General features: G+C 44.5%; 2 protein-coding genes across 2 annotated transcripts; one reads left to right on the forward strand and one right to left on the reverse strand.

Annotated features, from left to right (window-relative positions):
• Nucleotides 1-262: 262 nt before the first annotated feature.
• Nucleotides 263-8,794, reverse strand: umad1 (UBAP1-MVB12-associated (UMA) domain containing 1). Its single transcript, XM_079749280.1, has 4 exons — nt 8,326-8,794; nt 8,002-8,092; nt 3,476-3,561; nt 263-1,660 (listed from the first exon to the last, which is right to left on the reverse strand). The coding sequence occupies exons 2-4, from the start codon at nt 8,081-8,083 to the stop codon at nt 1,364-1,366; spliced, it is 465 nt and encodes a 154-aa protein (XP_079605406.1). The 5' UTR covers nt 8,084-8,092; nt 8,326-8,794; the 3' UTR covers nt 263-1,363.
• Nucleotides 8,795-8,845: 51 nt separating this feature from the next.
• On the forward strand, nt 8,846-11,122 carry rpa3 (replication protein A3). The gene is made up of 4 exons (XM_079749281.1): nt 8,846-9,003; nt 9,206-9,280; nt 9,814-9,925; nt 10,063-11,122. Exons 1-4 carry the CDS (start codon nt 8,905-8,907, stop codon nt 10,143-10,145), a joined length of 369 nt encoding a protein of 122 aa, XP_079605407.1. The 5' UTR covers nt 8,846-8,904; the 3' UTR covers nt 10,146-11,122.
• The last annotated feature ends 4,041 nt before the right edge of the window (nt 11,123-15,163 follow it).

The following is a 15,163-nucleotide window of genomic DNA, read 5'->3' on the forward strand; positions in this document are numbered from 1 at the left end:
CCCCCCCCCCCCCCCACACACACACACACACACACCCCACACACACACACACCCACCCACACACACACACCCATTACATGTGCATTGGGACCATCGTATTGGGCGAGTGGATAACAGTTGTTATTCATAATTTCACTGTATTACCATTGTAATTACTTTGATGCTCAATCCTGAATAGCATCAAGATCTCTTTATCCAGGCACAAATCCACCATCACAAAAAGAATAACTCAAAACAAACGAGGCATTACATTTAATGGATCTTAAACATTTTAATAAAATCAAAAAAATCCAAAATATAGTCTTTGCTTTTGAAGAAGACTAAAATTTAGATTGTATTTACATGTAGAAGGCACCGCAAGTTCCAAAGTGAATGCATACTAACCAAACTAAATCTGTTCATAAACAAGTACAAATAAAACCAATGAACATACAGAAATGTGCGGATGTACACATTGCTTCATAATTAGAGAGAAATATTGGTACACTAATACCAATATCACCGTAACCTGAATCATTAAATTAACTTAGCAAAACCCATAGACAAAAATATAAAAAGCTGTAATACTATCAAGTATAACTACTACTAGGAAATTAGGATTGTTTATTTTTGCTATGTCCTCAACAGCAGGCATTTCTGATACCAAGATACAATCATCAACGTAAGCTGTTGGCTACATAACAATAAAACCAGCCAGGATGGCCTTCTAAAATCTTCATTGGATTAACCTACAGGGAAGCCATTTTCTTCTATTGCACAAATTGTATACTGTTGACCTGTAATCAGCATGGTAAACCGACAGCATCCTGCTCAGTGTTCAGTAAGGGCCAATGTAGGCTGCTATGGCAATGGCTGCTCAACATATTGTCAAAAGAAACTGCATCTAACCTCGGGGTCAGGACTGTTCTAATGGCTGATGAAAGACCACATTTTAAGTGCATACAGTACATGAATTTGTATTATATCAACTACCCCTGGATGTTACAGTGTTGCCTAATTAGGGAGGACCAGATATGGCATTAGTTGAATGAAGTTCATGAACTTTTTCTCTCTGAAATGGGAAAATGAACAAATATAACTTAACCAAAGCACTGACACTTGTCAGTATCTTTATAATAACCGTTCTGTAAACGATGAAGCTTGGAATCAGAACAGTCCAATCGTCGTTTTGACACCCTACAATCGCTCAGGCATGTTGAGCTGACCCACCCACATCCTGTCCAACTGTACGCAATATCTGTCAGCTTGGTGTAGCCTGACCCCCACCCATCCACCCCTCACCTCTCCTCCTCTTTCCTATGCTAAAGCATCTCTGACCAGAGGGGGGCCAGGAGAGCCAGCAGTAGACCCCCAGCACTGGGCCTCACAGGTCACACAGCACAGAGTTCTCCAGGGTGAAGTCGTAGTTGAAACTGGTCAGATTGTAGTTCACGTCCCGGGACAGGTTCAGGTCAGAGTTCAGGGGGAACCCGGCCTGCATGGCCAGGATGTGGGGGGCCAGGGTGAAGGGGACGTCTCCAAGGAAGTCAGGCACGGCCACGTTCAGGTCTGTGGGAGCAGGGGCTAGGGCTACTGCTGCTGCTGCTGCTGCTGCTGCCACGGTGGGCACGGCTGGGGCCGGCCTCTTGGGCTCCGCCAGGTGGGGGTACAGCTGAGGGTACTGGAAGGACATGGAATTGCAAAGGTTTGTTAATTGCAGTACTTGGTCAATGACTTTGAGTTCTAATTTTACAGGGGTAACGATTTTTGCAGAATTGTCTCCTTTCCTTCCATAGCTCAACAAAAGGCTATGCATCGTCTTTACAGCTGACCAGTCGCTTCTGTTCACTGTGTGGCAGATTTAGGTCTGAACCTTCTTTTGTCTATACTAGATTCATTACTTTAGACAGTAAAAGGGAATCCCACCCAGCGACGACAGAAGGCGCTGGTAAAAGTGAGTGAAAGTACATGGGCTGATATGGGCCACATTTGGCAGACATTCCACATTACTATAATGCGTTCATTTAGGCATTGCCTATAGAACACTTGGCCTACTCTTAACTTGCATAAAAAGGCAAGCTGTGTTCAGCACAACACACATCTAATATTTACATTTCAAACTGTGACCTGTTTCTTTAAAGAGGACTGATTTATATGACATGAGGCAAGAAAAATATAAGCTTATGGATCAACATGTAGAATTAATGACCTTCCTTTCCCAGAGTCAATATTTCCATCCAAATACTTTCTTAATGAGGTTGATGAACATGCTGATCCCCAGACGCTGACAGTACTTGTGAAAACCTCTGACACAGCTCGTGGGATCCCTAAGTCAGTGTACGGTCTTCCTCATGCCCCCGACACGTAGGCAAAATAATACTTTAGTTCATAGACACGGCTACATGTGAAACCAGTCCAGGCTGTGCACTTCTGCAACAACCCGAGGAAGGAAGGAAGTGCGATGGGTGCTGAGGCCACGGTGACCACCGACAGATGCAGTGTCTGTACAAACCTCAACACTGTTCTCAATGCAGGTCACACCACAATTACAGTCCTAACGCACTGCAGACATGCTGCTGTTTGTAGAACTCGCCGTGGCTCTGTAAACACTGTCAGTGGGACGGCTAAATAACACAGGTTAATATGGGATGTGGAGGAGTCGGTTTGTTTAGACCAGTGAAGAGTGAAACATATTATTCTGTTTGTCATTATAGTGCCCGTTTTTAAGTATGAATATACTGCATGCTCATGTGAATAAGCTAACAGTGAATTCATTCATTCACTCATAGTCTGTCTTTCTCTTGCATTCAATACGTTTTCTATACATCTTATGGAATGAAGAAGAGTTTAAGTGCATAGCTACTACTGTTATTTACATGAACAAAACAAGGTTGTACATTCCATGCTATCCGTTGCTGCATTGCATATATAATTAATTTTATATGTGCCATTGTTTGCTGATTGCAGCATAATGTCCCTGCAGTTGACATTCATTATTTGCAATATGGAGAGAGAGTTGCAGATACCTTTGGGAGCACAAAGAGAACCCTAACAAGCATGAGTCTACCTACTCAGGCCTATCTGGTTGTGGATCCTGCTAAACCACACATAGTTACAGTCTCCAGGATCCCAAACGCCAAACAAACCAAGAGCCACTAAGGGCCAGAGCAACGCAAGCAGTTACTATATAGATATATCTTTTTCTATATCTATAAAGATAGATAGATATATTCAAATATATATATTTTATATGTAGACAAAAACATTTAGTTGTCGGCATATCCTGATAAAGTGTTCCTTCTTTTCCAAGAGGAACATACTTGGCTCTGTTCAACAGTCTTGTCGGTCGGCCGCTATCACCACCAGCTTGCTGTTGCACCATAAGAAGCACATGCTTACACACAAGCACACCAGTGTGTTGTTATGCACACGACTACTCCACTCCGCTGCAGTGCACGATGGTGTGAACGGTGGTGGTGGTGGAGCGGAGGAGCACCTGAGACGACTGCACCACCACGTTGGTGGATGGTTGGGACCCGTAGGCTCTCTGCATCCTCCAGCTCTCCTCCCCGACCGTCTCCCCTGGTGAGGAAACATAAAGAGGTCCTTTAGCGTGCCACACGTGGAACACACGATAACGACCTTTGAACAGGTTTACTTGTTGCGGTTACTCGCCAACCAAGAGCTCAACACTGAGTCAGAGTGTCGGCAGATCAACGGCTGGGTGGCTGCCATGGTGGGGATTCAAAAAAGGACGATAGTGGGGGAAAAGAAAGGCAGGAACTACTTCTTTGGCTATTCTTTTCTCGTCATTTAAGTGTAAACTAGGTCAGAAAGTGAGATTATCAGAGTCCCAACACCTTTCTGATCACATTAATGGATTAAGAAGCCCTCAACCACTTGAGACCGGCATTTTAGTGAGTACTCTGTTGGAGTGGACCATAGATCAGTGAGCCTCTGGGGCCTGTGGCTTGATTCTGTAACCTGTGAAGTCTGTGACCCTGGTTCATAGACAGACCAGCTCTAACTGTAACCTGTGCAGTCCCTGATGCTGGTTCATAGACAGACCAGCTCTTACTGTAACCTGTGAAGTCCCTGATGCTGGTTCATAGACAGCCCAGCTCTTACTGTAACCTGTGAAGTCCCTGATCCTGGTTCATAGACAGACCAGCTCTTACTGTAACCTGTGAAGTCCCTGATCCTGGTTCATAGACAGCCCAGCTCTTACTGTAACCTGTGAAGTCCCTGATCCTGGTTCATAGACAGACCAGCACTTACTGTAACCTGTGAAGTCCCTGATCCTGGTTCATAGACAGACCAGCTCTTACTGTAACCTATGAAGTCCCTGATCCTGGTTCATAGACAGACCAGCTCTTACTGTAACCTGTGAAGTCCCTGATCCTGGTTCATAGACAGACCAGCTCTTACTGTAACCTGTGAAGTCCCTGCTCCTGGTTCATAGACAGACCAGCTCTTACTGTAACCTGTGAAGTCCCTGATCCTGGTTCATAGACAGACCAGCTCTTACTGTAACCTGTGAAGTCTCTGATCCTGGTTCATAGACAGACCAGCTCTTACTGTAACCTGTGAAGTCCCTGATCCTGGTTCATAGACAGACCAGCTCTTACTGTAACCTGTGAAGTCCCTGATCCTGGTTCATAGACAGACCAGCTCTTACTGTAACCTGTGAAGTCCCTGATCCTGGTTCATAGACAGACCAGCTGTTCTTGCACCACACCCACTACAGCTTGATAGCACATAGTTAGCACTAAGCTACACCATACATGCTTACAGGATTTAACACAGCATTTGACTGGCCTATTCTCCCCATCCCCTTGTGGTCCATGACCGATTCATTCTCAATGGAACCTACATAAGAAGCCATTGCTATAGCAGGAGTGTGATTCAGGCTAGGGCCACATGGGCCCAGTTTATTGTATATTTTTGTTGAGCAGTCCAAACCAAAACACAGTGCTGGTAAACTGTAATTCTGCTGCAGCCACACTTACGTTTTTTGTATCCCTTAAGTACTTTACCCTCCCTGGTGCACTTAATCACTTCTGTCTACAAACCCTATAATCCCTTTACTGAGACTGGCATTGGAGCCCATATGGTTCTCAAATATAGTCCAGTCCAGTGACTTTAGTAAAATGTTCCTATCTCACTCTTCCTGTTCCAGAAAGTACGCAGGCACTCAGCAGCAAACAGCAAGCAAAAGGAGTGCGATTGTTGTGTGTATTCCTGTTCTTAGGGTCACGAGGAACAATCCTTAGCAAAATGCAGCCAAAATAAATCTTCCCTGAGCATGAAGTCTGCAGTTCTATGAAACCCATCTAAAATAGAACCTGACATATTTCCTGACATTTTAGAGCCGCACTTTCCATTCACATCTGCAAGAGGAATTCCTGGCAGGGCCACTGTGAAAGTTAGAGGCGGGTCTCTGTCTTCTAAAAGATCCTCAGCTTTGAAACAAATCCATAATGCTATACAACGTGAGATTAGGTATTCTCCATCGGCACGACAATTGTCAGCAGTTTCTAAATAGCCTAATCTTTGACCTCAATAAGACTCAGCGCTGAAGCTGTAAATTAGCCTTCCTCCTCATCCCAGACCCGTCAGCCGAACCCTTCTCTTCCACCATGCAGTGGAGGGGACACAAATAGTTACCGCTGGATTTCTGATAGTGGTCATGATTTTGGCAAGTTAATGTCACCAGTTAATGTGACGTCTCCTTTTATTGGCATCATGAGTTATATTCTTCCCATTGCAAACAGGGCACACAGGTATGTCTCTGTGCTGTAAGTAAAAGCCAGTGCAAAAAATATTAACTGCATGTGGCTTGTTATTAAGAAACATATGTATTTCTAAAGTAAAACGTTTTCTAGACTCTATTGGCTTGCCTGCTATTTTGTGCAGCTTGTGTTAGGGATCTCATGGGGTTATGTCAGTGCTTATGAGTGCAGTGCAATGCAAGGCATACAAAGCTAGAGGCCACTCCCAAACTAGGTGAGAAATAGAATGGGCCAACACATTCTCAGGGATAATGCCTTGTAATGCGTGACAGGGTCCGGGGCTTGACACTGGTTAAGCTAAGAGTACGGTATCTCTTATAATGTCGTTAGAAGCCAAGTCAGCTCACACAGACGCACACTGACTGTCTTCCCTCTCTGAAGAAATATATAAAATTGGCTAAATCCTGTAATCCACACAAGAAGCCAATTGAGTGTCTGAGAGAAAGAGGCGGGTCAAGAAAGGCGGAAAACAGCTGTTTGGGACTTAAACAGACGGCTCATCAGACTCTGCTGCACACTGACTTGGACTCTGATCTGCACTTTGAGGCAGCCACCATTTTCTCAGAGAACTAGCTTCAGAAATCAGACTATGGGGAAAATTCAGAAGCAACCACTCCCACGGATGTGTCCTCCTTCAGATTGCATGCAACATCATTGTGAAAAAGATATTTGTATCCATAAAAATCTAAATTTGTACAGCCAATTAAAAGCATCTGAACGATATGTGGATGCAGTCACAAATAACAAAAACACTATTCATGCTCAACGAGCCATTTGGACAAAGGAAATTAACCCCGAACTCAAAGACCTTCAGTGACGAAGCCTCTGAGATTCATGTGACACATGAGGCTGAGCCTGCCCCCTAATGTTGGGGGGTAGCCATAGCACCTTGTTTTTCTCAAAAAACCCTTCAACCCTCAGGAGGATTTGATCTTCCTGCCTCGGTTACCAAATGGATAGATGAAGGCGTGGGGGGGGGGGGGGTTATGTTCGGCAAGAAACTCACCATGACCCTAACTCCGCCCTGCTGGGGTGGTGTTGCTGGCAGGCAGTTCCCATGACTACAGAATGGGACTGGTCTCCTAACACTCCACACCAAAACTGAAGGACTTTTATCTACTTTTTCTATTATTCTACCACCATGGGATTAGCGCTCAAAACAAATGTACTGATTGAACAGATTCCAAAAAACTATTTTAAGGGGCCCTATTCATTGAAAACATAAGAAAACAAATTATAAATTTTGGATGTTTTATGAACAGTGTTGCTCCTTTGTGATACTTTCACACATTGTTGCATTTGATCTTCAGTATACTTTCTTGAAGGCAAAGGATAGATAAAAAGATAAAACAAAACAGTATTATTTAATAAAAATTCTGTTTAACAACATTGTGTTTTGTATTGAATTATGATATTCCCTGTAACGTGACACTGTGGCAGCCATCAATATGACATTACTAGATTCTTCAACATGCTTGGATCAAAGAGCAGGATTAAATCAAGCATGGGGAGCATCTGGGAGCATGGTTGGTGGGTCGACTTTACTGGAGGTTAGAGCACTGTGCACAGAAACCCTCGCCAAACATAACAGGCCACTCAAGGCCATCTGCGACCACTCCCCTGGGAGCTCTTCCAATTAAAGACACAGGATCAACAAGACCTCACACTGAAACCAACAGTAGGGAGAAGGATTTTCCCAGACTGATACATTTTCTTTAGCCTATTATCAGCCTCATTTCAAATTTGGGAAACACAAGATTATCTTTAATACTAACACCGACTACATTTCTTTTAGGGATTGTCCCTATGTGCAAAACGAACCACATTTGTCTTTGTTACTAACCTTGACTTTGTTTAGTTCTCTCAAGAATTCTAGGGGGAAAAAATGATTATTGACTAATGAAGTAATTTGTAGATACAGCTTAGAAAAGGCAGCCTTCACGAATGTAAAAATAATAAAAAACAGTACTGCCAATACATATCACAATATTGAATTTAGTCTGCGACTTGATATCTTATTGCGATGAAGCTTAAAAAAGTATCTCATCTCATTTCAGATGATCTCATTGGTTGTCGTGCAGGAGACACGTGACCTCACCGTGACTACCTGCTTCAACAGCGGTTTCGTTTCCTTACGCTGTTTTATTGCGTGATTATTTTAAATATCAGGATAGATCGTTTTACCAAACACATCGTTATCAGAGATAGTAAATTTCATAGTCTGTCTTACCAACTATCACGAACCCCCCGTCCGTCTCCTTCTCGGGGGTCGTCTTCTTGGGGTCTTTACGAAGACCCAGAAAGTTCAGCATGACTCCGATCTGTGGGCGAGTTCCTGATTACGACTAGTATTCTCTTAGCATTAGACAAATAAAACCATAACATCGATAAAGTCATAATAGTTAACCGCCAGTAAGTCGGCTTGTGCTGAGTGACTTCTAGGGAACTGAAAGTTTACTTTACTGTCTGGTAACCCCATAACGGTGGCCATTATTCCTCAACATTGCGATGTTGCATCGCCTTAACACTGGTACAAATCAAATGAACGACCTACTGTAGGTGTAGCTTTAAATCAAGTGTTGGTGGTTTAAATGTCTCGTTTTAAAGTAATACGGACGACATTCTCGGTTTGTGTCTTCCTTGTATCTCTGTTGTGATGGTAGCTGTGGAGCAGAGTGGCGCGGCGTTCAGGTCGCTCCGGGTCGAAACCAGCCTCCGCAAACCATTCCCGGAATTATGCGCTAATCTACGCAATCTTGACACATCTATGATGATTAGCAGGACATTAAAATACACATTTGACCGACACCAACCATATTATTCCCAATAATAGTACAATTAGCCTGTGTACAGATACACAAATGTATTTCCAAATTAAATAGGAACCAGTTGACGGTATAGCTATTGTTTGAGGAGACAGTATATCACTACAAAACGTCAGGAAATACGTAGTTCGTTTTGGGTGCGTTCGTTTTGTGTATTTGGGTTTCCCGGTACATGAACCCTGTGTTAGGGCATTGGGTGACACATGCACCGCCAATCAGGGATGTCCTTTGATACAAAACATACAATCAAATATTTCCCGCGCAACACAGCGTTGTTCCCAGTTCACCAAACCTAGGAGGACAACAAGATGTCAGCTATCTATGAAGCCCCGAGAGCCAGAATAAACACGTCCATGTTGTCCCAGTATGTGAGCCGCCCCGTCTGCTTCGTGGGACGCGTGGAGAAGGTAGGACTTTCCTCTTCGTCGGTTGGTTTGGTTAAACCCCGACGTTGTGTTTGTTCCTTCAGTCCAGGGCTAGAGCAGTGGTCCCGAAAGTCTCATCCTGTCCACAGGTCCATTCCTCAGGGAAGACCTTAACCCTGTCTGATGGTTGAGGGTGAAGGTCTTCCACAAAGGAGGGATCACTAACGTCTCGCCCTGTCCGCAGGTCCATCCCTCAGGGAAGTCCTTCACCATGTGTGATGGAGAGGGGAAGGTGGTGTCAGTGGAGCTGAACGAACCCGTGAGTACAGCCGCCTCTCTCCTTGTTGCTGATCCTCCAGACGTCTAACGTTATATAACAGGGACGGATTGACTCCATGCGGTCCGTTTGTTTATCTTCCCTTTCAAGCTACTACATGGTTGAATATTTAAGCTGAGAAATAATACATTTATGAAGAAATCGACCAAGTGTTATGTAGGGGGTTTGACAAGTCCTTGTGGAGCCACACATTAGTGCCCAAGAAGTGGCTTTATCCGAGGTCAGACTAAATTCTCTCAATTTTAAGACGTATGTCTTTAGAGGACAATTGCTAAATGCAAAGGCCTAACGTCAGTAGGAATGCAAAATGCCATAGGCTATAGACTATTAAGGGCTGGGATGCAAGTTGAGACTATTCAATGGGCACTCTCAAACTCAAATAATATCTTTCTTAATAACTCAAAATCGACTGGAGTCCTCATTTAAAGTTCTTACATTGGAGACGCTTCTCAAGTACAGTAGCTTGAGTAGCCTGATTTAATACACCAACATGAAGGATGCCTCCTCTTCTCCAGCTTGACGAGGAGCTGAGTGGCGTGGTGGAGGTCGTTGGCATGGTGACCAACAAGGGAGCTCTCATGGGCTCTGCCTACACCATGTTCCAGGAAGAGAAGGGCGTCGCTTTTGGTGAGTTTTATTTTTGAACACAAGAAGTTTCTTTATTTGTCATTGCAGATGCATATACATATGTTTCTCATGTTGAAGTGGTTTTAGTGCACTTTGAGCTCTTATGTTGTTAATCTTTGCTTCCTCTTACCCTCCAGATCTGGAACTTTACAACGAAGCTCTCAAAGTGATCCATGACTTCTCTCAGTACTACCCCTTTAAAGTGGAAACAAGTGGATAAATGACTTTGGCCTTTTTCGTTATGTGGTTCCATCAGTTTGTTTTGTAAATGTTTAATTATACGTTTGTGCACGTTTTGCAGGCAAAGTAGCTTTCTGTAATAAAATTCTATATTTAAAAGCTTGCATCTTCACTACAAGTCAAAAAGTTGAATACACTGTACAGCAAACAATGTTAATCTCTTTAACCATATCAAGATTCAATTATCCATAATGTATATAATTTAAAAGGCCTAATGTATTATGAAAATGGCATTTTCCAACGTGCCTGTAGATGTAACTGTAATGAGCCTGCTCCCATGGTTCCATCTGCTGGTTGAAGACTATAAATGCATCCTATTGCAGTACTCTGCCTCTATAGTATGACTTTACTTTACTATCGACATAGAAATGACCAATAATACAAAACAACTTGATTTATAGTGACGCAGGAAATCAAAAAAGTATACATTTAAAATGTACTATTTATAAGCCTACCTTAAATGTATAACAAGCCAAAGCTGGTATTTCATTTGATACAATGTAACTTAACCTGCCCTTTGAATTTTCTTGACCGTGCTAATGCTTGAACTTTTACTGGTATATTCCATCATTGCAATACTGATTTAAATCTAGGCTTCTCCCATAACAATTTCTGAAACCACTATAAGATATCTGGATTTCCCCAGCGCCACAGCTAATGCAGTCGTGCAAGGCTACAATGATCCATCCAAACCAATGATTAAAAAAAAACACATCCAAAGAAAATGTTGTGAAAGTAATTGTGATCTCCAAGGGGCTGCAATAGGCTGATTGTCAGCAGTGATGATTTATCTAGTGGACAGAACGGAGTGAGTAACCTTGCCTATACACGGCCCTCTTGAGGGGTGGGAAGGGCTTGCCTGGAGCAGGCCAGCTGTCATGTGAATGCAGGTCGAGACGACTGCGCTTGTTATGACATCTGCTCTTACCTGAGCCTCCATTTTAGAGCGATCGCTGCAATCTGTTAGCAAATCAATCTGTCATTATCCTTATTCTTAGAGATCTTGCAAGATATCACATTTAGACAAATGAGAAGAAAGAAATGTATATCCCTCGTGGGCAGGATTATATTTCCAAATGAATAAAATCAGTTGAAGCAAGTGTAAAGCAACATTTTTTGTGACCAGATTCCTTTTTCAAGTGGAAATAACTATACTTACAGCAGGTATAAAAAATGTGCTAAATTGTACATAAAACAGCCTGATGCGTAGATGCATACATTATCATTTATCTGCTTATACTGTCTATGTCTCCTGCACTATAACCCTGTGATTAGCTGGCTACATCTAAACAAATCCCCTTCTCCACAACCCTATACCTAACCTACTGATACCAACCCTATACCTAACCTACTGATACCAACCCCATACCTAACCTACTGATTCAACCCCATACCTAACCTACTGATTCAACCCTATACCTAACCTACTGATACCAACCCTATACCTACCCTACTGATACCAAACCTATACCTAACCTACTGATACCAACCCTATACCTAACCTACTGATACCAACCCTATACCTAACCCACGTATACCAACTGATGTATATCACTGTTAATAATATTTCCCTTTACAAATAAGTTACTGCGCATACAACGGTGCATCTTATGACCTTTGTCATCCCTATTGAAACAATATTGAACCAGAAATGTGCTTATTCTGTTGATAAGTGCACATTACTTCAAGTTAATTGGTATGGCTGCTACCAGTGGATCTGTCACCAGCCCTGCACACGTCCGAGCTAGAGTACTGGTTAGTACTGGGGTACTGGTTCTGACCCTCTGAGTACCAGATAGGCCTTCTGAGTCACAAGCTGAACACCGTGGGATGGTTTCTGCCTTTGCTCTTAGGGCTTGAGCACTAGAAGTGTCTAATGTTAGGACCTCATTAGAGGGCAGCTTCCACGGATTTACACTGGGCTTTGAGGAGGTCTCATTACCAACATTGTCTTTGCAGCTGTTAAGCCCGCCAACAATACGCTGTTCATATAAAGGGTTCAATTTAGAGATGTATCATCGTTCTTTAATAAAATGAGTGTAAAGCAACTTTTGAGGAACTTTAGTCTTTTGAAATTCCCTTTCTGAAGGTCCACAAAGCCCAGCTTTGTGTTAACACTAGTGTTACACAGTCAACCAGATCAGTGCTGATAGGCCCTCGGGCCTGGACGCCCAGAGCCGTCAGGGACGGTCCCCCACTGGTCTGTTGTGCCTGTTAACCCCATCATGACCACCCCACTGGCCTCCACCAGGCCCTGGGTCTGCTTCAACCGCCCAATGAAGTCCTCCATGGTGAGTCCCCTAACACACCTCCGGGAGGGCATCCTGCATCGTCCACATACCCAGGTGGACTTTGAGATGAAAGTACCCCCTAGCCTGGGGGACTAGAGGCCTGGGGGGCTAGGGGCCTGGGGGGCTAGGGGCCTGGGGGGCTAGGGGCCTGGGGGGCTAGGGGCCTGGGGGGCTAGGGGCGTGGGGGGCTAGAGGCCTGGGGGGCTAGGGGCCTGGGGGGCTAGGGGCGTGGGGGGCTAGAGGCCTGGGGGGCTAGGCCTGCTATATAAAGCTGTCAGGCCCATTTGGTCGTTTTTCACATTCCCACATGGGCCTTTCCGCTGTGACATGTCTGTGACATGTTGAACAAATGATCAGAACATGGCAGGTTCACGGACACTTAATGGCTGCTGCTGCAAGCTACTCGGGTGGATTACAAACGCTTTAATAAAACGGCCATTTTGTTTTTTCTTGAGGCTTTGAGCCTTAATTTGCCAGCCAGTACTCTGGAGCCAATGGAGGAGAATGTAGCAAATGTTCGTACCGTTTAATTACTTAACGTCTATTTCTTTTGTGGACATCGCGTTTTTAGTTTGAATTGAAGAACAGCGGGTAGCGTGTGGTTTCAGGATGGAAGGCAGAGCAGCAGCCGCCAGGGAACGCTGTGGTCCTCTGCCTTTGGGCAAACAAAAAACACAAGGTTAAAACCTACATTTAGCTATTTTGTTTATTCAGGACCCCCAGAGTTATTACGGCAGTAACAACTGTTAAAATAAATGAGGTAGTTCTCTTACCTGCATGTAAGCTCAACAATAATGGTTTAACCAGTAAATCACAGCATATCACACTGAATACCACACTAAATATCACACTGAATATCACACTGAATATCACACTGAATATCACACGGAATATCACACTGAATATTAATCATAAAGAATTTCTTTTTTTATTAATTGCTTTTAATTTATTTGTTAGAATTGATCCTAATGGTATCTGGGTTAAATGTAGTGGTAGTTTGTTCAAGTTTGACATAGCCCTATACATTAATTGAAAAAAGTGTTAGGTAAAGGTAAAGGAAACATACCATGAGGCATGTCTGGAGTCAGAAATATGACATTATGGAATAAGTCACTTTTTGTGAACCTGAAGGGAAAGACGGGACGTCTGAGAGTTATGATCTGCCACATGCTATTGGAGCTTGGAAGTCATAGCTTCCTGGCTCCCTGGGTGGAAACAAAGCTGCAGATGACTTGTTGCTACCTTTTTTTAAGTTAAGTCTTTATTTAAGTTTATTTCCCACAGGTTTGCTTATTAGTTAAACGGCTTCTCAAGGTTTGGTGTAAAGTGCACCTACCAGATGTGCAGTGATCTGCTGAACACTGTCAGGCTGCTGAACACTGTCAGGCTGCTGAACACTGTCAGGCTGCTGAACACTGTCAGGCTGCTGTTCATTGACAGGCTGCTGAATTTACAGGCTGCTGAACACTGACAGGCAGCTGAACGTCCATGCTGCTGAACCCTGACAGGCTGCTGCTCACTGACAGGCTGCTGAACCCTGACAGGCTGCTGCACACTGACAGGCTGCTGAACTTGCAGGCTGCTGCTCACTGACAGGCTGCTGAACTTGCAGGCTGCTGCTCACTGACAGGCTGCTGAACTTGCAGGCTGCTGCTCACTGTCAGGCTGCTGAACACTGTCAGGCTGCTGAACACTGTCAGGCTGCTGTTCATTGACAGGCTGCTGAATTTACAGGCTGCTGAACACTGACAGGCAGCTGAACGTCCATGCTGCTGAACCCTGACAGGCTGCTGCTCACTGACAGGCTGCTGAACCCTGACAGGCTGCTGCACACTGACAGGCTGCTGAACTTGCAGGCTGCTGCTCACTGACAGGCTGCTGAACTTGCAGGCTGCTGCTCACTGACAGGCTGCTGAAATTACAGGCTGCTGAACTCTGACAGGCTGCTGCACACTGACAGGCTGCTGAACTTACAGGCTGCTGCACCCTGACAGGCTGCTGAAATTACAGGCTGCTGCTCACTGACAGGCTGCTGAACTTACAGGCTGCTGCTCCCTGACAGGCTGCTGCAGCAGGGCCTCAGTGAATCCATCAGGAGCGTCTCCCTTCCCTTTGCGCCAGGAGCGGCATGTGTCTGTTTGATTGATGCGGGGCTCCTGTCAGGCCCTATAGCCTGTCTACCTGAGTTACGACGCGGGGCCAAATGGCTCTTTTCCATATTGACATTTTCCTGAGCTCTCTTCTGAGCGGATCTCGCCCGCATGGATCGCGTCTCGATAGAGGATCATCGCTCCACTCCCATTCTGGACCCCGTAAGTCTTCTTTATGTTGCTTCTTATTAAACGTTTGATTGACATTCGGTCACACACTTTTGGCCAGTTGCAAAGTTGGGGAAGTATTGCTTTTGTACACAGAGAGCTCCCAGCAGAACAGTAAAGCAGGAATGTATTCAGCGTTCCTGGATGTTCCTCGTGTTGGACCACAGTGGGCCCGGGCGACCGCAGCCTCTCAGATCGTGTTGTTACAACCGCCCATGATCACACAAACACAACCGTGGACGCGGCCTTTGTCTTCTCATGGGGGGATTATTAACGCATTCCCAGCCCTGCTGGCCCTGCCTTTGCCTTTGAGCTCACAGGGTCCTCTTCATACATATTCAGTGTGTGTGTCGGGTGTGCAGCAGGTCTGACTCCAGAGCGCTGACCTC

This window comes from Pollachius pollachius (assembly GCF_949987615.1).
Source record: "Pollachius pollachius genome assembly, chromosome: 13".
In the NCBI taxonomy this organism is placed as follows: domain Eukaryota; kingdom Metazoa; phylum Chordata; class Actinopteri; order Gadiformes; family Gadidae; genus Pollachius; species Pollachius pollachius.

Bases quoted from the DNA above. Each gene is read 5' to 3' on its own strand.
- umad1 (XM_079749280.1), bottom strand. From the start codon at position 8,083: ATGCTGAACTTTCTGGGTCTTCGTAAAGACCCCAAGAAGACGACCCCC. The intron at 3,562-8,001 runs GTAAGACAGACT...TTTCCTCACCAG, and splicing joins CGGGGGGTTCGTGATAGTTG to GGGAGACGGTCGGGGAGGAG. The intron at 1,661-3,475 runs GTGCTCCTCCGC...ATGTCCTTCCAG, and splicing joins TGGTGGTGCAGTCGTCTCAG to TACCCTCAGCTGTACCCCCA.
- rpa3 (XM_079749281.1), top strand. From the start codon at position 8,905: ATGTCAGCTATCTATGAAGCCCCGAGAGCCAGAATAAACACGTCCATG. The intron at 9,281-9,813 runs GTGAGTACAGCC...CCTCTTCTCCAG, and splicing joins CAGTGGAGCTGAACGAACCC to CTTGACGAGGAGCTGAGTGG. The intron at 9,926-10,062 runs GTGAGTTTTATT...CTTACCCTCCAG, and splicing joins AGAGAAGGGCGTCGCTTTTG to ATCTGGAACTTTACAACGAA.